The sequence below is a fragment of the Papio anubis genome, chromosome 9, assembly GCF_008728515.1.
Source record: "Papio anubis isolate 15944 chromosome 9, Panubis1.0, whole genome shotgun sequence".
In the NCBI taxonomy this organism is placed as follows: domain Eukaryota; kingdom Metazoa; phylum Chordata; class Mammalia; order Primates; family Cercopithecidae; genus Papio; species Papio anubis.
This window is the reverse complement of record NC_044984.1, coordinates 113,476,657-113,501,735: the sequence shown is the minus strand read 5'-3', so window position 1 is coordinate 113,501,735 and position 25,079 is coordinate 113,476,657. Positions and strand designations below refer to the sequence as shown.

Genomic DNA, 25,079 nt, shown 5'->3' with positions numbered 1-25,079 from the left:
CAATAAACAGTTTATGAAAGGGAAATAAATCTTGGGGCCCCCAAATCACTAAGCTAAAGGAAAAAGTCAAGCTGGGAACAGTTTAGGACAAACCTGCTACCATTCTATCCAAAGTCACCCCTCTGCTCACTGAGATACATGCACATCTGATTGCCTCCTTTGGAAAGGCTAATCAGAAACTGGAAAGAATGCAACCATTTGTCTCTTATCTACCTATGACCTGGAAGCCCCCGCCCCTCTTCAAGTTGTCCCGCCTTCTCCTCTCGTTGTCCCACCTTTCTGGACTGAACCAATGTACATCTTACACATATTGATTGATGTCTCCTGTCTCCCTAAAATGTATAAAACCAAGCTGTGCCCCTACCACCTTGGGCACATGTCCACCCGAAGCTGTATCACAGGCGTATCCTCAACCTTGGTAAAATAAACTTTCTAAGTTAACTGAGACATGTTTCAGATTTTTGGGGTTCACAAAATAAATAAACAATAGAAAGAATTTCAGATACCGTCAGTGGCATGTGAACCAGAGCAACTCCATGGTGAATGGGGGCTGGGTAAAATAAGACTGAGACCTGCTGGGCTGCATTCCCACTAAGTTAGGCATTCTGTCACAGGATGAGATAGGAAGTCAGCACAAGGTACAGGTCACAAAGACCTTGGGTCACAAGGTCTTTGAGATGAGATAGGAGATCGGCACAAGATACAGGTCACAAAGTTCCAGGTTGCCGTAAAGAAGCCAGCTAAAACCCACCAGAATCAAGATGGCAATGAGAGTGACCTCTGGTCATCACAGCTCATTATTCGCGAAGTATAATGCATTAGCATGCTAAAAGACACTCCCACTAGCGCCATCACACTTTACAGATGCCATGGCAATGTAAGGAAGTTATGTTTACACCTACATGGTCTAAAAAGGGGAGGAACCCTCAGTTCCAGAAATTTGCCCTACCCCCCCACCCCCCTACCCCTGACTTCCCAGAAAACTCATGAATAATCTACCCCTTGTTTGGCATATAATTAAGAAATAACCATAAATGGGCAACCAGCGGCCCTCAGGGCTGCTCTGCCTATGGAGTAGCCATTCTTTTATTCCTTTACTTTCTTAATAAACTTGCTTTGGCCTCACTGTATGGACTCTCCTGGAATTCTTTCTTGTGTGAGATCCAAGAACCCTCTCTTGGGATCTGGATCAGGACCCATTTCTGGTGACAATACTACAAAATTTTATGAAGAAAAAAGGAAGGCTCCTGGTTACCCTTCTCATTGGATTTCCTGCTAATACCCACTCCTTGGTCATGGGCTTCAATCAAAGGGTCCTCATTTCTGACCCTCAGATGGAAGAATCAGGCATGTTCCTGCCTGAAGGTCTTCCTGCCTGCTGTTTCCACTGCTTGGAACACTCTTCCCCCAGGTCTCCATAAGGCAGGTCTCTTCATTCATTTGTGTCTCTACTTATATTTCAACTACTCAGATAAAGCTTCTCTAACCACTTAATAAGTCACACTCTCACATTAGCTGGTTTACTTTTCCTCACAGCACTTACCATTAACTACTAGTAACGTTTTACATCTCTAGTTATTTGTTTCTCTGCTGCCTCCACTAGAATGTAAGCTCCATGCAGGCAGAGGGCAGGGACTTATGTCTGATTGTTCATGGCTGTATCATTGCCACCTAGAGCAGTACCTGACCCATAGTCAGGATTCAATGAAATGGGAGGTTTGAGGTTGTAACTAGCGTTGTTTGCCAAACATTTCTGGTTGCTCTTCCTCCTCCTCCTGCTTTCTGGGCCCCTGTGAGGTAGCAATGCACTTCCTGATGCCACCGTGGTTGGAAGGAGTCATATAACTAGTTATGGTCGATGAGTTGTGAGCAGAAATGATGTCCATCACTGCCAGTTCAAAGCACCTTGGGAGCCCATGGGAACCTCTTGGCTCTGTGTAGGCAGCACCCTTGGGTGAGTGAGTTCTTTTTCCCTCTGCCCTGTGATCATCAGCATCATAGTCGTCAACATCAGTAACAAGTAGGCTGACCCTGCTGGCCAACAATGGACACGGGTGAGAAAGAAGTCTTTGCTCTTTCAAGGCATTGAAATTTTGGACTTATTTGTTATTGCAGCATAACCTGGCTTATTCTGATGGAGAGTCTTCCGAATTCTGTAATTCTGTGGTTGTTGGTATTGCTTTAAAAGAACTTTCCCAGTACTAAAGTTATACTAAGGGGTAAATCATTCTGCTTCCTCTGTCTAGAGCCTGGCTAGGAAAGTGGTACATGTTCCTCTCAGTTTGGAGCATTTATGAAGAATTCCATCATGAGCACCTTATACAGAGGGTGGCTCTGAGATCTTTGGAAAAGGGAGAGCTGGAAGGTCTGTAATCTTGAGGCCCTTTCCCCAGATACCTCTGCAGTCAGAGCAGAATCCGGTTTGACCAGTTGTTGACTTTGCTGCCAGACAACTACTTAGAAATAGCTTTTTCTAAGTCTGGAGTGACAGCTCTTAGTAGCATTCAGCTGAGAGCATTCTCAAGCTTTGTTCTGGGAGCAGGAGGAAGACTGGAGGAGCTGGGGAGGATGTATAGAGATGGAGAAGGAGAGATTAACAAGATATTCCTTCTGGGTACTGTCTTAGCTTCACCCTGAATTTGAGTTGTGAGTAAGTTTAGCTGTGAACAACAGACAGTCAAAATAAGAGTGGCTGAAATAAGAGAATAAATTTATTTCTTCTTAACGTTGAAGTCCAGAGAGATTCTGTCTGAGGCTAATATGTGTCCCTGCTCCACCATATTCTCAAGCTGGAGACCGCTTCTATCTTAGTGCTTTAACCACATGGGCTCTATTCCCAAAGCCACCTCATGAATCAGAAAGTCACCTGCATTCCAGCAATAATGTCCACATTCCAGCCAGCAAGAGAAAGGAAGCGATGAAGAAGGAAAAAGCACATGACAAATCTCTTTCATAAAAATTTCTGGACACTACCACCAAGAATTCTGTCTATTGCTCAGACATCTTGCAGCTATGGCCACCCCTAGCTGCAAAGGAGGCTGGGAGATGCAGTCTTTATTCTGGGTGGCTATAATCCCAGTTATAAATTGGGGTTTTTTATTACTATGGATGAAGGGGGAATGGCTTTTGGGAGGCAACTAGAAACACCACCACATCCGAAGAGAGTGAAGATGGGTTTTGCAGAAGCATCCTGAAGGTTTCATTGAGTTGAATCCCTTGGAAAACTGGTGGAAATATATACCTCCTCTGCACTGAAATGCTGATATTTTAATACAGAAAACTTGGCTTGGAATTTCAAATGATTCACAGACTCTATGAAGCCTAAGCACAGGAGGGCATGGTTTTCTTTAGATTAAGATACCTTGATCTAGAAATAGGTTTTGAGATGACAGAGACTGAAGGGAAAAAACAAATCCTCTCTCTCTGTCTCTCTCTCTCTCGGGATATGTGTGTGTGTGTGTGTGTGTGCGTGCGTGTGTATCTATTCCAACCCCTTTCCATTTGGCAATATGACTCTATTTGATGTGATTTGTGTTATTTTGGTTTTCAATTTGAGAGTGTATTGTCAAAGGAACACAGTGTTAAACCTTCAGAAAACATTTGACAATTTTCCATGGCAAAGGGGGAAGAAAAGACCAAAAGAAAAATTTCCATGAGTCATCTGACTATAGGTTGGCCATAGGTATACAATGGTGGAGTGACAGCGTTCCAAGGGAGTGGTAAACCTGTTTTGTAAACCCACTATGGGTGGAAAGGCCTGAACAGTGCCCCAGTGTCTTTCCACTGATGGGTTCAGGCTAGAGCTACTTGCGTGGAAGATGTTGATGAAATATCAGGGTGGGGATCTACATAGGAAGATTGCCAAGTTCTCAGGAGGCTTTAGATCCTTCTGAGAGGAGGAGATCCTTATGGAGGATGGCAGGTGGGAGTGCCTCTCTTGAGAATCTCGTGTTGTAGGTGATGAAAGGGGAAGAGATACTGTTCTATCTTTTGCCAAGGTGACCTGAAATCCTCCCAGAAATTATCATGAGCTTATATACGCAACTGAGTATCTACCCCCACCACCCCCCCTTTTTTTTTTGAGGTGGAGTTTCACTCTTGTTGCCAAGGCTGGAGTGCAGTGGCATGATCTCGGCTCATGGCAACCTCCGTCTCCCGGGTTCAAATGATTCTCCTGCCTCAGCCTCCCGAGTAGCTGGGATTACAGGCATGTGCCACCACCCCTGGCTAATTTTGTATTTTTAGTAGAGATGGGGTTTTTCCATGTTGGCCAGGCTGGTCTTGAACTCCCAACCTCACGTGATCCGCCCTCCTAGGCCTCCCAAAGTGCTGGGATTACAGGCGTGAGCCACTTCACCCAGCCCCCCTCCCCTTTTTTAAATGATCAGTAACAATGGAACTAACACTCAGTCAGACACTTTGCTAAGTCCTTTCCAGGCATCACCTCTACTAACCTTCACAGCAGTCATTGGAAAGATAAGGAACCTGAGGCTCAGAGAGGTTAGGTCACTGACACACAGACACACAGTGAGGAAGTAGCAGAGTCAGGCTCCAATCCAGGTTGTCTGATTCACAAGTTCTTGCTTAAAGCCACAGCCTTTTAAAATTGTGCCATTTTCTCATCTAAGGGTATATATCCAGTGCTTTGAACAATGCTGGACAAGCAGTAGGTGCTCATGTCTACCCTACCATGCATGCTGCCTTCTCTCTCTCCCAGGGTGGGAAGAGAGTGTGCATGAGAGATCTTTAGAGTCCCTGTGTGGGACAATGTCACAGCCTTGCCACAGTCCTCCTAGTACCACCCTCTGTCCCTGACATAAGCTAAAAATTAACCAGCCCAAGAATGAATGGGTATTGAAAGGGAACGGGGCTGGCACTCCAGGCAGATTCAATCACTTGACAGCTGGCCATGTGCTGCAGGGCGTACAGAGATGAATGAAGTGGACAAGACTCCTGTCCTCCTGTCCTCATGGAGATGGGCAGTAAACAAGTAAACAAGTAAGCAAACTGGTTATAGGTGGTAAGAAGCCTCATGGAAGGAATATGCTGGGGATGTGGGGGAGGCAGGTGGGTGTCATTGACTCTGGCCCTGTACACTCTGAATTGCCCCTGTTGGAGATGACTCCCTTCCTTCCTCTTTCTTTTCTTTTCTTCTTTTTCTTTTTTCTTTTTTTCTGAGACACAGTCTTGCTCTGTCACCCAGGGTGAAGTGCAGTGTTGCGATCTCGGCTCACTGCAATCTCTTCCTTCCAGGTTCAAGCAATTCTCCTGTCTCAGCCTCTGGAGTAGCTGTGATAATAGGTATGCACCACCATGCCCAGCTAATTTTTGTATTTTTAGTAGAGATGGGGTTTCAACATGTTGGCCAGGCTAATCTTGAACTCCTGACCTCAAGTGATCCGTCTGCCTCTGCCTCCCGAAGAGATGGCATTACATGTATGAGCCACTGTGCTTGGCCCTTTCCCTCCTCTTTTTTAACCCTTCCTTTGCTTGACCAACACCTACCCATCTCCCAGGATCAACCTAGAGGTCAGTTTTTTTCTGCGATGCCTTTTTGACCCCACAAGGCTGTTTCACGTGCCTCTTTGGACTCACTTTTATCCTAGCATCCAGCAGTTACCCCTTACTCTCTGTGTGACCTGGGGGAAACTGTCTGTGCCTCAGTTTCCACACCCGCAAAATAGGCATCAAAAATTGTACTATCCACCTTATAAGGATGTTGTGGCAGTGAATATATAATTTATGTTCACATATGTGAAGCACTTAGAAGCATGCCTAGCACATAGCAGGCCCTGTATGTGTTGGGTGCTTTTTGTGCTGGTTTTATTGTCCCCATTATGACATCTAGTAACATGCCTAGGACACCAGACCTGGATGGCATTTCAGGTGCCATCTAATTCACTGACTCTCAATCCTGGCTTCGTATCAGAATGCTCTAGGGAGCCTTTTAGAAACACCAATGTCACCCTCAGAGATTCTTATTATTTGGGGTGGAGTGGAACTCCGGCATGTGTGGTTTTGTAAAGTTCACAGGTGATTTTAACGTCTAGCCAGGGTTGTGGACCACTGGTCTAGTGCATTCCCTTTTAACAGGTAGAGTAACTAGGTCCTAGAGAGGGGCTTGATTTACTTAGGGCCATGCAGCAAGTCTTGGTCCCTGGCTCTCAGGAGGATTTGTTTTCTGATGTTCCTCCCGCCCCTCCGCTTATGCCTTTGTTTTCACCCGATGGAAGGGCTGTGTGCGTCCTCAGGGCTGCCCAGGTGGGAGTGTTGAATGCGTGCCACCTCCGCTCCATCGTTGGGCAGCTGTTAATCTGGCCTGGGAACTAAATGAGATGGCGGCTTTAAAAAATAATGAGGCACCAAAGGTAGTCAGTGACTGTTAATGACTATTTCCTAAACTGAGACTGAGCTATGGTGGTGAAGATTGAGTAGATAGCCTAAAATAGCCAACTTGGATCTGCAGGAGCCCTGCAAGGCCGTGTGGAAATGTCCTCAATGTGGAATTAAATTGTTTCTTTCCCTCCAGAGCAGGGGCTGAAAACACCCTCTGCAGCGCAGACACCTGGGCCGGGAGAAGTGCCTGTTGAGAGCAATTGCTGGAGAAACAAACACATGGATTCCGGTAACCGGGGGCTGGAGCAGGAGATAGAAAGGTGAAGGCATCCTCCAGTCTCCTGGCAGCCATAATTTATGGGAAGAAGTTACCAGGGGTCCTTAAGGATGGCTAGCTCTGAGTTGATGGAGCTCCCACCCTCAGGGGTAAAGAGGTGTAGCAGAAATGGCCCTGGAGCCCACAGACCTAAGTTCAAATACCTACTAGCTATGTGGTCTTCCCTCCATCAGCCTCAATTTTGTCCTCTGTCAAATGGGGCTAAATGATGTTGTTATGAGAATGAAATAAGTGTGTGTACCCCAAAAAAATTAAAAGTAAAAAAGTTAGGTAACCCTCCCCAAAGGAGATAAGTTAATGCATGCAAAGGGCGTGGCAGGTGGTAACTGATCCATAAAAGTTTATTATTAGTAGTAATTACCATTATTTATTGACGGAGCCTCAGAGGAGGACACTGGTTGTTGCTTTATCCAAACCTATTTGGGAAGAAAGAAATCAGTGTGTTTGGGGGGACTTGGGGAGTGTGGTGTATAGTCATGGATTTACTCAAAGGAGATTATCCCATCCAATGACTCCTAAGGGAAATTTCTGCTGGGCAGGATACAAGGGGAGTAGTGGCAGTCACCTGTTTTCTTTGATCTTTCTCTCCTAGTTGATAATCAACTCGGTTGTGGACTGGTGTGTGTGTGTGCATAATTTTTTGGACCCACATAGTGTTTGAAAAAAACAATGAGTTATGAATATTTTAAAATCAGGAGATTTTAAGATGGAAAAATTCAGGCTGTCTTGAAAAATGGGAAGATTTGGCAACTCTGAGCTGAGGTTTCGATCTGGTATTCATCTATTGAGTTCTCCAGTTCCCCACAGTTCTAGCCTTGTCTGCTTCCCTCACCTGCCTGTCCCGGGGGGTGTTTTCAGCCCCTGCTCTGGAGGGAAAGAAACAATTTAATTCCACATTGAGGACATTTCCACAGGGCCTTGCAGGGCTCCTGCAGATCCAAGTTGGCTATTTTAGGCTATCTACTCAATCTTCACCACCATAGCTCAGTCTCAGTTTAGGAAATAGTCATTAACAGTCACTGACTACCTTTGGTGCCTCATTATTTTTTAAAGCCGCCATCTCATTTAGTTCCCACAGCAGCCCAGGGAGGTGGCCGTTGCTATCCCATTTTACAGATGAGCAAACCAATCAAGCACCAACAAGATATATAGTGCTTGCGCAATACCACCTAGCTGGTAATGGCAGGGTCTAGATTTGAATCTAAGTCTTTGGACTCCAAAATCTGTGTCCTTCCTCCCAACCATGAAGAAGATCCCAGAGAAAAAGAGTTCCACCAAAGAACTCTGGTTACTCATTACACATACTGGAGTGCTACAGAGCAAAGAAGTTGACAACCTGGGCTTTGGAGTTAGCCTGCCTGGATATTATCATCGATTCTGGATTCTGTGGTCCTTGGGCAAGTGACTTTGCTTTTCTTGTTTTCTTTTTATTTTTTTGAGATGGGTTGTCTCTCTGTGGCCCAGGCTGGAGTGCAGTGGTGTGAACTCAGCTCACTGCAACCTCTGCCTCCCGGGTTTAAGTGATTCTTGTACCTCAGCCTCCTGAGTAGCTGGGACTATAGGTGCCCATCACCATGTCCAGCTAATTTTTGTATTTTTAGTAGGGGTTTAGATGGGGTTTCACCACGTTGGCCAGGCTGGTCTCGAACTCCTGACCTCAGGTAATCTGCCCGCCTCAGCCTCCCAAAGTGCTGGGATCACAGGCATGAGCCACTGTGCCTGGCTGACTTTGCTTTTCTAAGCCTCAGTTTCCTTATTCGTAAGAAGTTCCTAATACCTACTTTATAGGGTTGGTTGTTGCTGAAGACTAAGATAAGACACATAAAATGTTTCCAAAAAGGTCACCTAAGGCGCCCCATAGATGCTACTAACACACACAGACACACACACACACACACACACACACACATATATATATATATATATATATAAAATATATATATATTTGGTATATATACTGTTCATACAACCAAAAACCCAAAATACTTACACGTTTGTTTGGAAGATTAAAGATGTGAGCTGGGCAGTGTGAACATGTATGACATGCAGCAGGTGCTACTTAAGCCTTCTCTAGCTCCTTGTCTCCCTCCCCACTTTTTACTTCTGAGTACCCCATATAAACAGAGGACACTGAGCCATACATGAGAACACCATACCATGGGACTTTTAATTAAACAGAGACATGTTTCGTACAGGCTGAAAAACCAGAAACCCCGGGAAGGTTATGCTTAGCTTTGGAGACCAGAAATCAAGCAAGCCATGGCTGCTGTGTCACTGGGCAGAGGACAGGGTCCCAGGATGCTAGAGGACACAGCAGCTTCTTTCCCTCTGATGTGGATGCTCCAGGCAGAGGCTGTCTGGTCAGGCTGAGCTGGGCTCATGGTGGGTCCTCGGGTTGGGAATTTTCCAGAGGAGATTCGCAGCCTCCAATGTAGAGAAATGGCCTTGGGGTGCACCACGTCCCCTAGGCCAATGTGGTGGATTATGCTAGGTCCTTGGCCAATCATTGCTTGAAGAAATAGCTAAGAATTGGGAGAAAAAATATACAGTGCAGAGGGAAGTTCTTACAGCATAGGACCCCGGAGAAAAAGCTACCAAGGGAACGTTGGACATTGAGTCAAGCCAATCTGGGCTCAAGGGAGCTTGGGCATGTCAACTCCCCCCTCCTGGGCCTCAGTTTTCTCCTCTGAAAAGTGGCAACATGACCTATGTCACTGGATTGTTTGAATGATTGTACAAAAATATAGCCTGACAATGAACAGTGGTTAAATCTAGAGCAGGGCAAGGTAAGCCCATCTTGGTCTCTCCCGTGATGACTTTGGACCACGGGGCTTGGAGAGAAGTTCAAACTAAATAAGAGGGCTTAAACCCAGTATACAAGAGTTATCAAGGTGACAGCAACTTGAGGTCTCCCATATATGACTGTGGGACTCAGCAACTGTGACCTCACTCTGCAAATGAAGTCCAATCCCTACTTTTTTGTTTCCTTCCTTCGTTGACACCCTTTAATCTACAGTCAGCAGAAGACACAAGGGACAATATATCCAACAGTATGGAGTCCACAGCATCAGAGCTTGGGCCCCCATTTCCTACATCTTGTAGATAATATATAGGACAAACCCCATTTTACAGATGACGAGACTGAGGCTAGAGACCCATTCTAATTTCATTCAGACTGACACAAAGGCCAAAGAAACACATAGGAATACCATTGTAGTATTTTTGACTTGGCTCGTTAGAAGATGAGGCATAGCTTTTCTTGGCCAGAAAGAAAAAGGGTTTACAATTTTTCTTTGTTCATTTTTTTTTCAAGGAGTTGTGACTTTTTAATAGACGTTGGTTCGTGTGTAAGCATTTTATTCAATTAATTTCCATCTAAATGAGGTTTTCTCAGAGATAACCAGTGTTTTAGTTCCATTGGAGCCTAGTTTGTGTGACTGAAGCCTCCATTTCTGCCAACTTCAATTTGCTTGGTGATTCTAGCACTCATTACCTGGGCAGTAATGCCCCTGCTGTAGACAGCAGCACCCGGAGCTGGGAGATGGACCAATTCTCAATAGCAATTCAGGGAAAGAGGTGGTCCTTCTCTTTTCTCAATATTACTCAATAAATAGGAAATAAATTATTAAATAAACCATGTTCTGATGGGGGTCCCCCATCATGGTATTTACAATGCAAAACAATAGCCATCAAAAGAACTAAACACACACACACACACACACACACACACACACAAACTTTAACTCCAAAAACAACAACCACAGATGGAGGAGAGATGACATTTGCGTCAGTATCATTGGCTCATTGGTGCAGAAGTGAGAACAAGGTTTCAATAAAGCATTGCTCAATGACATTGAATCTAGCAAAAGTTTCTCAGCTGGACTCGGTTGGCCGGTGTGGGAGGAGGCATGTTTGGAGGAATCCTGTTTTTTGACTTGTTTTACTAAGTCGAAAGACGAAATTTTCTGTTCAGCTAAAGGGGAAAGCGGGGCAAGACACATGCGCATGAGACCATTTTGAACATTTGTGAAAAAGAAGAGGGGAAAAGAAAACAGCAGAAGAGAAGATGAAAGTTGGACTGGAGAAGGAAGACAATGTGCTTTCTTTGCCTTTGAGAGCACCCTGAATTTTGGCCTCTCCAAGAAAACCCTTTTGCAAAAGAGGATGACTCTGAGCAAATGAAGTGATGGGGCTCTCTGAGACTGAGACCTTTGTTCTAACATCTTAATTTTATTCTGCTTCTGAAAGATCAACTGTCCTTCAAAGAAGGGAAGGAAAGCAGATAGGAATATGGTCAAACCTCAATGAACCAGAATGTTACGAAGTGGGGGCTTTGAGTTAATTAGCATTGCCTAATTAACTGAGGGGAGATCAAATCTTGCTTTTTGTTTTTACTCTCATAATGGAGAACCTCCTAAAAATGTTTGAGGCTCTTTTCCTTTTCCCTCTGGGTCTTAGTGAAGCTCCCTCTGTCTCCGGGGACACTCTCAGGCCTCAGGCCAACATTTTGAATTTTTATCCCCCAAACCCCTCCTTTTCACAGAGGTGGGAACTTTGCCCTGGGGAAAGGGAGCAATATATCCAGTTTCTGTCATCCAGCGCACTTCCATAGCAGGAAGGTCAAAGGCTTGGTATGCATGGTCCTTGACCTCAAGCCTCATCCCCCTCCCATTTTGGAGGTTGGTTTTTGAGATAAATCCTCCCCACGAGCAGCATCCTGGTGATCTGTCATATTCCTTGGAAGCAGAAGGTAATGAGGGTGAAATGGGCGAAGGAACAGCAATACCACGAATGAGAGGTTCTGGTTAATCAAGGTTACCAGTGCCTCAACAAGCACACTGTTTTTGGATAGAAAAAAAGGAAATGTAAAAGAAAGTAGAGAAATACACTGAGAGACAGAGAGAGAGAGAGAGAGAGAGAGAGAGATTTTCCAGAAGCAGGCATTTAAGCAGCCTTCTTGTAAACTTCCCCCAGGAAAGGGGCACTCCCTTGCTTTGGGTTAGGGCTGGGTAGTCACATTGCCAGGGAAACAACCAGGGATGTTGCAAAAGTCTCACCAAACCCAAAGCTGGACCAGACAAGCTGGCAATTGCAAGGCAGTGGACAGTGACTTTGGAAAGGGCAAGAGCTGTCTCCAGCCAGCAGACAGAAGACACTGCCAGTTGGTCAGACAAGCAGAACTGATGACCTTTGGATCCTGGGCCCTTCCAGGATGGGTTTGGAGATGACCTTCTTGGCAGGGTCTTGTGGAACATCTGGCTGCTCCTTCCACCATTTTTTTTTTTTTTCTAATTTTAGAAATAGCTTTGTGCTTTCCCCGGATGGAACAGCAAGATATCATAGATAAAGGCTTTTGCTTTTGGGTTGGTGGTTCTCAAGCAAGATGGCTGACGCCTCTTCCCAAGGTAGCCTTCAGATCTCAGGGGAACGCAGAGAAATTAGGTACTGTGGAGTGGAAGCATGTGTAACGTACATGAAACCAACTAGGTGTGCTCAGAGAAGCTAGGGAGTGATCTTGCTATGTGCCTTGGAGTGAGGGTGAGATCAAGGTGCATCTTTCCTCAGTCAGCTCAATTTCTGCCTCCAGTCTCATGGTGCGAGCACCTTGTCAACCCCAAGTGCAATTCCAGTAATAAACCAGACGTCATTTTTATCCACCATGGCCCTCAAAATACAAGACAACTACTTCAGTAAGTACTCAACTGAAGCCTCATCAGTCTGCTAGGAGATAGCACATCTGTCTCCAATCTGGTGCCTCCCTAAGGGACGTAAACAAGAGATTTCGACTTTGTGCAGCCTTGGCCCCATTTGCCAACTTTCGACTCCAACCCCCATCTAAGTTGCAACTCCACTGTGTCAATTCATCACCGTAGCTCATAAGCCTCGGGGCTGTTTGCATCTTTTTGATACCCCTGTGAGGTACCTGGGGGACAGGAGGCTGGGGCACGTGCCTGACCCTCCTGGACACTGGGTTAAGTGATGAATTTTGGGACTGATGTGCCTCCTTCTGGGCCAACTCCAGGGTGTTCCAGGCTTAGAGCCTTCAGGGAGAAGGCCAATAGCCCACTCACCTTTGGCCTCTCAAATCCCATCAATAAAAACAGCAGAAAAGGGAGATACACAAAAATAATTTAGGAGATCCCCCCAACACACTCACACACGCACACACACACACACACACCCCTGTATAAATAAATAAATAATTCAATACTGCTAATGGTGAGAGAGACAGTCATCACATAAATAAATAAATAAACAGATAAATAAATAAATAAAAAAGGTTTGCTAGGAGCCCCAGGCAAAATGGTCCCCTAGAGTTGTCTCGATGAAGGCAGTCCGAACGCGAGGCTCTGATGCCTCTCACAGCTGTCCTGCTAAGATTTTTGGTGACTCTGGGAAGCCTTTGTCTCCATGGAGGGAGACTGAAGTCCAGTCTGGGTTCCTGGGCAGGGATGAGGGTTATTTACAGTGGCTGTACATGCCCTCCCCGGGGCACCTGCCCCTGTCCCAGGCACCTGCCATCTGGCCTTCTGTGATGACAGCACTGGCATCCATTAGTCTTTGTGGGCGGGGCTTAGGTCTCGGCCAGAGGCCCGGTATAGGGAAGCCGGGTTGTCCACTGCTGCCCGGGCCCCTCGCTCCTCCCTTCTGATGGAGGAAGGGCTGTCGTGGTGGTGGTTGCCTTGCAGTCTCAAGCCTCATGGATTAATAGGATGGGAAAGATTGGGTAGAGGAGATGTCACTGCTTCCAAGAAAAAGGACTATTTTCCAAATGTTTTCCCTGGGGTGGATGTTTGGCCCCTGCTTCCCCATAACCCAAAATATCTAAAAGCTGGGACTGGTCCTCTCTCCCTCGCTCCCTCCATGCCCTGTCCCGCTGCTGTTGCCACCACAAACTTGAAACTCACCCACAAGCCTCCGGAAAGCCAGTCAGCTGGTGAGGGGGATGCCCAAGAGTTTATTTTAAGGATCTTATTCCTCACCTCCCTGTTCTTAGCGCCTTCTGTGGATGAAGCAGCTGGTGGTATTTGTGTATCGGAGATCAGCTTACCCTCTCTGCCCAGCCCCAGCCAGGGGGGACTTGGGGTGAGGGCAGAAATAAAGGTGGGTCTTTCCCAAGCTGACAAGAAACCTCAGAAGTCAGCAGGAGCCCAAGACATGGCACATCCAAGCCCCTTTCCCTGGCACCCTGGATTCGGGTCTTTTCCCCCAAACCTGAGCCACTGTGCCCCATCCTGGCAAAATTCCTGAGAGGCAAGGGGAGTGGCTTAAGCTGAAGGGTGGGTGGGTAGGTGCCAGGCTGCACTGGGTGGCATCCAGGGCGTGGCAGCCTGGGCAGAGGGGAGGGGGCTGGCAGGCGCCAACCCGAGGGTAAGGCCAGACTGGCTGGCGCTGGGGCCTGGCAACTGGCCATGGCACTGGGGAATGTTCAGCAGATGGTCCCGTGGAATTAAGTTGGTGCCAGCTAGTGGGGCTGAGGCATATTTGGGAAGTGGGGCTGGAGACCAACCTGCCCTGACTCTTCCACTATCTCCTTTCTTGTGAGGTTGCAGGGCCCCTGTGAACAGCCAAGAGGTGTTTTGTGTCAGCCGTGCAGTGGCCTCTCCACAGCTGGGATCTGCTGGGCTCTGTCCCCTTACCATGCTGAGATATTGGGAGCAGCAGACTGACCCCTTCCTTTTTGCTATCTATCATCTTAACCATCTCCTATCTCCTGACACCTCCCACCAAGTCAAATGTCCATGTCTGGTGTTCAAGGATATCCCTTCTTCTAGGACCCAAGTGTCTTCCGCCTTTGCTCAGGCCTGTTTGAGGAAGTTAAAGGCCTGACCCCCTTATCTTGAACCTGAACTGCCATTGGTCTCCTCCTTCACCTCTCCCCGACATGGGGGTCCATCCACGTGCAGCCATGAGGTTGGACGAGGGGAGCATCTGGGGAGGTGAAGAGAATTACCGCGGGCCTCCTGTGAGCAGTGGAGGAGAAGAACTGTCTCCACATTTTCCTGGCCAGAGCTCAATTTTTGAGTCACAGACCCATTGCTTCTTACAAAACCTTGAGGTTTTCTTTCCTTTTTTCTTTTTTTGTGCCACAAGATGATGGTTCTCTCCATATGCCCAGGCCTGAGCTAGGCCCCAGGGTGGTGCTGGTAGAGGCTCCTAGCAGGTTGATCTAGAGAGTGAAGCCCCCGTACCCTCTTCTCCTCTTCCCCTAGGCAAGCAGGAAGGACAAGGTATAGGAGCCCTCACTATCTGTCACCAAGGAGAAGGCGGTGAGGGCAGGTGGTTGGGGGAGGCTGGCAGCGCGAAGGGGCCCCCAAGGGCAGCTGGCTCAGGGGCACTTAGCGCCTCGTGCTGGAGTAGCTGTCTGCTGAGCTGTAGCTCCGGCTCCGGCTCCGGCTCCGGCTCCGGCTTCTGCTCCGGTTCCGGCTCCGGCTGCGGGAGCCCAGGCTAGGGCTGCGGGAGCTAGAGCTGCTGCTTGTGCGGGTCCGGCTCCGGCTCCGGCTCCGACTCCGGCTCCGGCTCCGACTCCGGCTCCGGCTCCGGGAGTAGCTGCGGCTGGCCGAGCGGCTACTGCTGCTGCTGTACCAGGAGGAGGTGCTGCTGAGGCTGCCGGACGAAGAGGGGCTGGGCCGATAGTAGGGGATGGGGCGTTTCCGGGCACTGCAGAGACCAGCGAGAGGAGGGATGAGGGCCGGTCCCTCCCTGCCTCCCCGCAGCGAGCCCCAGTCTTGTCCCAAGGGAAACCAGTATCCTCCCTTTTCCCAGTTCCTTAGGAAAAAATACTCCCTTTCCACTTCTCTTGCAGTCCTGAGAACACATTAAAGTAAAAGTCTCAGCTTAGTGCTAATATATCTTGAAAAATGATTATCTCACTTTTTTCTTCCCACCAATAAGCAAGCCTAGAGCTCACAGCCTCCAGCTTGCAACAGAATCTACATCTAAACTTTAATCATAGTTTTGTTTAGCTATTTTTACTTTTACTAGAACCATCTATTTATGGCAAAAGAGGCTAATTTTCCATTTACTGTACTGTATCAAGTTTCCTTTAGAAATAAATGTATGAACCTTTGAAAAGGGTCATATCTATTTAAAGAAAATTAAGAATAGTACGGTTGATAAACAGGCAAGGCATACGTGGTCAAGATACTGGTGAATGACTGAAGATTGGAAAACACTGAATGGGTTAATCAAGATGAATAATTTGAGATTGACTAAAGAAACTAGACAGCCATTTGGAAATGCCACTCTCTATCTTAGCTTTCCTCTAAGTTGACCCTAAAGATAATAATAACACCAACAACTTGTATTTTGTGCTTATTATCCTGGCCACTTATTAGCTGTGTGACGTTGGATCAAGGGAGTGGGTTTAGAAATTATGCTAGGAATTATATTGTATTGTATTATATTATATTAATTACATTTTTTCAGACAAGGTCTCGCTCTGTCACCCAGGTTGGAATGCAGTGGTGCGATCGCAGCTCACTGCAACCTCCACCCCGCCGGCTCAAATGATCCTCCCACCTCAGCTCCCAAGTAGATGGGACCACAGGTGCACACCACCATGCCTGACTAGTGTTTTGTATTATTGGTAGAGACAGGGTCTTGCCATATTGCCTAGGCAGGTCTCAAATTCCTGAGATCCAGCAATCTGCCTGCCTTGGCCTCCCAAGGGTTTAGGAATTCTTTACAAGCTGAGGCAGGGTGCCCTGTGGGATATTTGAGAAGGGGACTCCATCACCCCAGTCTTGCTATCTGAGACACACGTTCTTTTTCCTCCTCCTGGTCATCTCCAGGGAGGATCCCTGATTCCTCAGTCCAGTCTCTGGACTCAGTGGCAGATGCTTGGAAGACCAGCAGGAAGAGCCCAACCCAATCTTAGGGTAGCATTCAACCATTCTCCCAGCTTTCGAGGCCTGAGAAATTTGCTTGCACTCACTCTGCTAGAGCTTTTCTCTTCTGAGGCCTTGCCTGTTCCAGGAAAGGTATCCACCTATTCTGACCAATCAACAATGGCATATAGTGTGCTCTGCATTTAAGTTTACAAAGCTCGTTCATATCTTTTTGCCCCTTTTCATTTCATCCTCATACTTCTGGGAGTTATTTCCTCCAATACCTCATGGATGAGAAAACTAAGATTCAGGAAGTTAAGAGCCTTTCCTAGATCAACTGCAAAGTGGCACATCCAGGATTCCACTCCACATCCAGTGCTCTCCGACTTATCCACCGTGGCTCCCTCTAGGTTCCTTTGGCACCTAAGCAATCCTATTTGCCCTCTCCACACTTGGTTCAAGGTATAATTACGTATAGGTTTATTTAAGCCTGACAGCTGAGTGTACAGGTCTGAGGGTAGAGATCTGTCTCTACTGCTCCACTGCTCCGGTTCCACCCCCAGGCCAACGTCCCGCCACATTGCTTTGACCTCCATTCCCTGGCCTAACTCCACTCTCTCCCCCAGCTCCGCCTCCCCGGCCCCAGCTCCACCCTCAGGCTTTGGCCACACCCCCATGCCACACCCGATTCTTAAGGCTGGCCCCGCCTCCTTCTTGCAGGTCCTGCTGGTTGAGCTGGGAGACTCAGTCCCAAGGCTTTGAACAGACATAATTTCAACGATGTTGGGGTTGGGAGTCGCACAATCCTGAATCCCAGCCCAAGAAGGCCTAGGGAGAGCCCGAGGCTCGAATGAGGAAGAATGGGAGTAGGAACGAGGGTGAAGATGGGTCCCGCTTTCCCCCTGGCCTCACCTGGTTATCCTCCGGGCCTCCAGGTGGCTTGGAGAGTCTCTCCGGCGCTTCCTCATGGGCGAGTAGGACCGACGTCTCCGACGCGCTCGCTCGCGCTCCCGCTGCTGCGAGTCCTTCTCACTGTATTTGGGATCCCGCTCCCTGAAGGGGCGCGGGGGGTTACTGGGGAGCTGGGGCTGGACTGGATTTTCCGCGTGAGCGCGTGGGAGAGGGACACTCCCTTTCTTTCCCACCCGACTGGGTCAGGGGATGGGGTCTGCACGTTGCCGCAAGGGAGACCGGAGGGAGGATGACGGGGCTGCGGGAAGAGTCTGCGAGGGTTGTTAGTACCGTAGGGGTGGGGACTGGGGGTGTGCAGGGGTGCCAGCATTTGCAGGTGGGCATCACAGCGGTGCAGGTGCTGCAGGGGTGAGGACGTGAATGTTACGCGGGCCCTGGTGCATCGGTAAGAACTGAGTATAGGGATGGTCGGTAGAGGCTGAGAGCTGGGGATATGAATTCTGGGGTATGTCTGTGGGAGTGTTTGGGCTGGAGACATTAGGAAACAAGGGTATATTTGGTGCCTCGCTGCCACTCCTGATTGGACAAAGGGAACTGTAAGAATGCTGAGTCAGGGTCAGACCTAAGAGGAGGAAGGCCCGAGAACGGGGAGGCGGGGCCAGAGAGGAGGATCAGAGCAAAGGGGGTGGGGCCTTGGACGGGCCTAATTTAAGGGGCGGGGCCAGCGCCTCCGGGCGGGGCCGGTACCTGCTGGGGCTGTAGCGGGAGTAGCTGGGGCTGCGGCGGGACCGAGAGCTTCTGTTGGGCGGGCTCCTCTTGCCAGACTTGGAGGAATAGCTGGGAGAACGGGAGTAGGACCTGGGGGAGAGGTAACAGCCTCTGAGGAGCCTGCTGAATGTCCGCCTGGGTTGTCCAAGACGGCTTCCGATTTATTCGGCGGGTCCCTGGGCAGTGACCTTTTTCTTTCTGGAAGCCAGGCAGAGGAACTGGGCCCCGATCAAAGAATGAAAGTTCCTCCCCACTGGGTGGTTAATAATAATACCAACAACTTCTATTTTGTGCCTACTATCCTGGCCACTTACTAGCTTTCTTAGGGTTAGGTACTATTATCAATTTCTTTTTTGCAGAGGAAAGCTGGACTCCCTGAATTTATGGACTGATTCGTTTGGATAGAATCTTCCAATTTCTGAGATTTCATGTCTCATTCTGCTACGTTATTATTCTACACGAGGCAGTCAAGCAATTACCAATAGCTATTGAAACTGGGTAGCAGAATGCAAAAATGGCCATAATTTTTCTTCTCCCAGTGTCCACATCCCCTGCAATGTGACTTTGCAGCTCCTTTCACTGAGAGGAATACCCTTGAATCTGTACTGGTCTTGTGACTTGCTATGCTAATAGAATAGCAGAAGGGATGCTAATCACTTCGAAGCCTTGCACAATACTGCGCTCTCTCTTGGAATTCTGCCAACACCATGTGAACAAACCAAGACAGGCCTGCTTGAGGAAGAGAGACCACATGGAGCAGAGATGAGTCAGCTGGGGCCTTTCAAACCCTCCAGCCCCCAGCCAACCCACCAGCCAACCCAATCAAAGGCATATGAGTGAGCCCAGTGAGATCAGAAAAACCATCCAGCTGAGCCCAGACCAACTGCTGATCCACAGGATCAGGAACTAAGTAAGCACTTGTTTTAAAGATGCGAAGTTTGGGGATAATTTTTTATGCAGAAGTTAATTGATACACATTAGCTCATTCTCATGCCAATAGCAGCAATAATAACTGATACTCATTATGTTCTGTATACTGTTCTAAGTACCTTATAGTCCTCAGAACAATCCTTTCTGGTAAGAATTGCTATTTTTTCATATTGCAGATGGGAAAACTGAGGTTCAGAGAAGTTAACTGACTTTCCCAAGGCCACCAGCTAGAAATGGGCAAAATGAGTATTCAAACCTAAGTTCATCTGACTTCTCTCCCCCATTGGTCAAAGGACCTCTGCAATTAACTAGTTTCCTAAGGAGAAAGGTGCTGCAGAGCAAAGGTCAAAACCACACTCACCTTTTTTCAGAAGAGGTGGATCGGCTTTGAGTGTACCTGGGGGAAGCCCTGGGATTTGGGGATCGGGATGAGTGACTGGAGGATCGGGTGCTGGCATAGGAGGAGCTGCGGGAGCACCCTTTCATGGGTGAACCCCGGGCTGTGGATGGGACCAAACTGGACTTCTTCACTTCGGCACATTCCAGACACGGTGACTGAAATCCCCTGCAGGAGGGAAAATGTCCATGAGCACCGACTGCCCACTACTCTGGGAGCATCTTGCGTGAATACCTCCCTACCTTGGCTTAGGCTGTGGTGCTCTCATAGAACCCTCCTTGCCCCTTTTCCCATCTATTCTCTCTGGAAAGACTTCCCAGGCCACATATGTTAGAGGAGTAGAGAGAGAAGATGCCTTAAAAGTAGACAATTCAGGTTAACATTTCCTCAAGTGTGAAACACATACCACTGGGGCCACAAGTGGAGTATTTTAGGATGTCATCAGGCATGGGCATGATGGTAAGTAACATCAATTTACATGGTGAGAAATTTATTCCCTGTCTAGTCTTTTTCTGTCCTTCTGATTACATTATGAGAAAGCCCCCATTGGGTGCTAGTCAGTTTGTAACACCTCTCTAACACTTTGTAATCTCTGTAAGAGGGAGAAGCACACCTCAAACTCAGCCTTGGGTAGGCAACTGCAACTAGTAGGATTAAATCCATTGTTTTAATCATATGTATTTTTATAGGTACTTTTTCTTTAGGATATGTGATTCTTTTTTTTGGCTTGTTTGTTTGTTTTGAGACAGAGTCTCGCTCTATCACCCAGGCTGTAGTGCAATGGCGTGATCTCGGCTGACTGCAACTTCCGCCTTCCAGGATCAAGCAATTCTCCTGCCTCAGCCTCCCGAGTCGCTGAGATTACAGGCACGTGCCACCATGTCCAGCCAATTTTTGTATTTTTAGTAGAGATGGGGTTTCACCTTGTTGGCCAGACTGGTCTCAAACTCCTGACCTCACATGATCCACCTGCCTTGGCCTCCCAAAGTGCTGGGATTACAGATGTGAGCCCCCGTGCCCGGTCAAGGACATTTGATTCTAATTTTCTATTTCAGATAGTAATGTAATTTTCCTTTTACTTATATATTAAAAAATGAGTTTATTAAAGTAAACAGGAATATCAGTAGTACGTGGATATGGTAAAAATCAAGATGACTTGTTGTTGGTTTGGTTTTGGGAGATTTTGATGTCACTCATTTTGCAGATGGAGGACTTGAGACCTCCCAAAAGACAGAGGCTTCAGGATTATCAGAAGGTTAGGGTGCTGTCTTCTGTACTCCCACCCTGCCTAGGGCCAGGCTGACCTCCGTTAGGTGCTCAGTGAAGGCATATTTATTTGGATTGGGCCAAGAATCAAGTTCAAATCACATTAATATGGTTTTCAAGGCTCACGATGACCTGGCCCCTGCTCACCCCTCCGATCTCAGGTCTTGACTCTTTCCTCTCCTGATTCCAGCTGTCTTAGACTACTTGTTCCTCCTGAAATATCCCTATTCTCTTCCTTGTCTCCCGGCCTCAGAACATTCTGCCTGTCTGCAAACCCTCTCCCATTCCCTCTTCATCTGGCAACTCCTACTTACGATTCTGGCTTTAACCTGACCTCACCCTTTCTGGAAAACCTTGCTTGACACCCCTTGTCCCCTGTCTGGGTTGGGTGACCTCCAATGTGTTACCACATACCTTAGTTCCTATATTTCCCCCATCCCTATAGACTTACTTAGTCTTATACTTGTTCGCTGTCTCTTCTGTCCCAGATATTGAGCTCCTTGGGGACAACTCCCTGGGGACCTTTTCAATGTTCAGAGAATTTCACAAGTGTCATTTCATTCCCAACAACCTTCTGAAGTTGACGCTATTATTTATTTATTTAATTTTTGAGACAGTCTCACTCTGTCGCCAGGCTGGAGTACAGTGACATGATCTCGGCTGACTGCAACCTCCACCTCCTGGGTTCAAGCAATTCTCCTGCCTCAGTCTCCCGAGTGGCTGGGACTACAGGTGCGCACCACCACACTCAGCTAGTTTTTGTATTTTTAGTAGAAATGGGATTTCACCATGTTGGCCAGGATGGCCTTGATCTCTTGACCTCATGATCCACCTGCCTCAGCCTCCCAAAGTGCTGGGATTACAGGTGTGAGCCACTGTACCCAGCAACCAACGCTATTATTACCCCCAAATTTACAGAGAAGTATCAGAAGGGTTTGTTATTTGCTCAACACCACCCAGAGCCCCAAACCCTGATCTGTGCAGCTCCAGAGCCCACATCCCTCCCACCTCACCAGCTCCCTACCTTCAGTGCCTATGGTTCCTTTGATTTAGAGCTGATGTCTCTTCCACTCAGTCCATATTTATTGAGCCCTCTCTGCTCATAAGTGGCATGACATAAATAGCTGTGGACTCAACCATCATTTATATTTCAAAGTGAAAGGCTGGGTCTAAATTATTTAATTTGGCTGTCCATGGAGATCAAATTAAACAGGTAACTGCTAGATGTCTCTCAGGCTTTAGTTCCTTTTTGAGGGATTTATTTGTATTTGAATCCTGGTGCTGCCACTTATTAACTGAGTTTCTCAACCACTCTGAGCCTCAGTTTCCCCATCAGGTAAAAAAAGGGTTACAAATAGTACTATCCCATAAAAGTTTTGAGGAGCTGAGGAAGATTATTTCTGGAAAGCATTTGGCAGTGTACCTAGCATGTGATTTGGGCTCAATGAATATGAACTGCCGTTATTATTGTCGTTGTTACTGCTATTTCAACTTTTCCTGCATAATAGCACTGCAGTATATCAGTAAACATGTGTCCTCCTCCTCCCTTCTGGGAACTTCACTGCCTGTTCTTGGAGACACTGATATTCGCTCTGGCCCAGCTCAGGTTCTCAGCCAAGCATGGGTGTGGGCTGAGGCCAGGGATGACCTGGGGCAGGCAAAAGGGAAGACTGTTCTGCATGTGAATGTCAAGCTGTTTGTCCAGGACTGAAGTGGGGTATGTGTTAGGGACAAAGAGTACTCTGTCTTTGAAGAAGCTGTTAGCTGCTTCAGCGCTAAGGCTTTAGTCATCTTTTGAAAATCTTGGCTACATGGAACAAAGGCAAACTCCCACCCTCAGAAGTAGAAAAACCTCACCGTTAGCATGACAGAGGGCATCAGCAAAGCTTTTCCACCCATCCTGCACCTGCACCCATCTGCCCCATTAATTATAAGCTCCTGAGAAAAAGGAGACTGTTCCATTTTATATCCCCAGCACCAGGCTGAGTGTCTGGTAGAGAAGACTTGCCTGATAAACAACTTGAGGAATAAATAACAGAATGAATGGTACAGACTAAGTGATCAGTAAATTTTAGTAGCTATTATGATGACAGTACCCTCAGTAATTAGCATTTTGTTGTGATTTCTTGAGTGAGAGAGTAAGCGGGTGACGAAGTAGAATTACAACTGGCTCATATGCAACTGTATGGAAGAGTTTTCTGCAGGAAAACTATCTAGTGAGTGTGTTAAGATGGGTAAAAAAAATGGAGAAGTCTCAATGTTCTCTGATATGTTGATAAATTATACTATGGTATATCTGTATCTATAATTAATAAACTTTATTTTTTAGAGCAGTTTTAGTTTCATAGCACAATTGAATGGAAAGCACAGGGAGCTCCCATACATTTCTTGCTGCTACACACACACAGCCTTATTCCCCACTCTCTGCATCCTCCACCAACGTGCTCCATTTGCTACAATCGATGAACCTCCGCTGACACATCATTATCACCCAGAGTCTATAGTTTACATCAGAGTACCCTGTTGGTGTTATACATTCTATGGATTTGGACAAATGTATAATGACAGTTATCCACCATTGTAGTATCACACAGAGTAGTTCCACTGCCCTAAAAATCCTCTGTGCTCTGCCTATTCATCCCTCCCTCCCCTCACCCTCTGGCAACCACTGATCTTTTTACTTTCTCCATAGTTTTGCCTTTTCCAGAATGTCATACAGTTGGAGCCATGCAGTGTGCCACCTTTTCACATTGGCTTCTTTCACTTAGTAATATGCATTTACGTTTCCTCCATGTCTTTTCATAGCGTGGTACCTCATATCTTCCGAGCACTGAATAGCATTCCATTGTCTGGACATATCACAATTTATGTATTCACTCACCTACTGAAGGATATCCTGGTTGCTTCCAAGTTTTAGCAATTACGAATAAAGCTGTTGTAACATCCAAGTGCAGGTTTTTATGTGGAGATAAGTTTTCAATTCATTTGGGTAAATACTGTGATATGTTCTTAAATGACAGTGACTTACAGTGAATTTAATGTTAGACTTTCTTTCTTTCTTTTTTTCTTTTGAGATGGAGTTTCACTCTTGTTGCCCAGGCTGGAGTGCAATGGTATAATCTTGGCTCACTGCCACCTCCGCCTCCAGGGTTCAAGCAATTCTCCTGCCTCAGCCTCCCGAGTAGCTGGGATTACAGGCATGCGCCATCACACCCGGCTAATTTTGTATTTTTAATAGAGACGGGGTTTCTCCATGCTGATCACGCTGGTCTCGAACTCCCGACCTCAGGTGATCTGCCCGCCTCGGCCTCCCAAAGTGCTGGGATTACAGGCACGAGCCACCACGCCCTGCCAATGTTAGACTTTCTTCTAAGATTATTAGTAAAATTGTCATCTGCTTTTCTGCCTGCCTAGCCTCCATCTCTTCTGATACCAATAACCTGGCTTTTCCTGTAGAGGAATGTGGGAAGGTTCTACTCATTAGCCCTAGTGATGGCATGTGACACATTCTGGCCAAGAGCATATCATCCCCTGGGACAGTGATGGGCAGATGACCTAAACCGGGCCAAACAGAACCAATGAGCACCTGCCCTGGTGTTTTGCTGAAATCTTTGAGAAAGAAGCACTGTTCTCCTTTTGGCTGGCTAAACCGATAGAATGTTAGCTGCTTGGCATATTTGACAATGTTTTGTGAGGATCTGCTTGAGAATAAGGCCAGTAGAATGAGGAAGCAGAATAAGAGATGTAATGAGAAAGACAGATTTCCAGCAACATATTTTTGAGCCCCTGAATCCAGCTGTACCTGAAGCTAGTGCCACTAGCATTTTAAAACAATTAAGCCAGTCTGAGTTAAGTTTTCTCTCTGTTACAAATAAAAGAATCTTGGGGGTGGAGTGGGGGAGGCTGGGATGAGAGCATGAGAAGGTGGAGCCAAGGTGGGAGACTCTCTATCCCCCACCCCGTGCGGTGCACTGACCTTGACTCTCTGCCCCTGCTGGTTGGGGAGAGATTCTCCAACATGGCCCCCTTGTTCTGGGGTGAGGAGGTGGTGAAGGAGTTCCCTGAATCAGAGGTGTTGCCACTGTTGAGCTCCCGGCTCTTGCTCAAACCCCCGCTGGGGCTCCCCTTCTCCTGGCCCCGAGACCGGGCTGAGCTGGTTTGCGTGGAGGGTGGTGAGGACGTGTCATTGCCTGAGTCGTACTCCTGGGAACGTCCTCGCGAGGTGGTGAGCGGGCTGGCTGTTTTGGTAAAGAGGTCAGCAGCAGACCCCGACCCAGTGATCTGAAAGCAAAAAGACCCGTTG

General features: G+C 47.3%; 1 protein-coding gene across 1 annotated transcript in view; it reads right to left on the bottom strand.

Annotated features, from left to right (window-relative positions):
• Window positions 1-8,813: 8,813 nt before the first annotated feature.
• SRRM4 (serine/arginine repetitive matrix 4) overlaps window positions 8,814-25,079 on the bottom strand; it is a 180,224-nt gene continuing 163,958 nt past the window's right edge. Inside the window, exons 9-13 of the mRNA XM_003907233.5 lie at window positions 24,753-25,057; window positions 19,475-19,678; window positions 18,163-18,273; window positions 17,416-17,556; window positions 8,814-15,334 (exon numbers count right to left, since the gene is read on the bottom strand). Coding sequence (XP_003907282.2) covers window positions 15,013-15,334; window positions 17,416-17,556; window positions 18,163-18,273; window positions 19,475-19,678; window positions 24,753-25,057 — 1,083 coding nt within the window. The 3' untranslated portion in view covers window positions 8,814-15,012. The remainder of the gene's footprint in view (window positions 15,335-17,415; window positions 17,557-18,162; window positions 18,274-19,474; window positions 19,679-24,752; window positions 25,058-25,079) is intronic.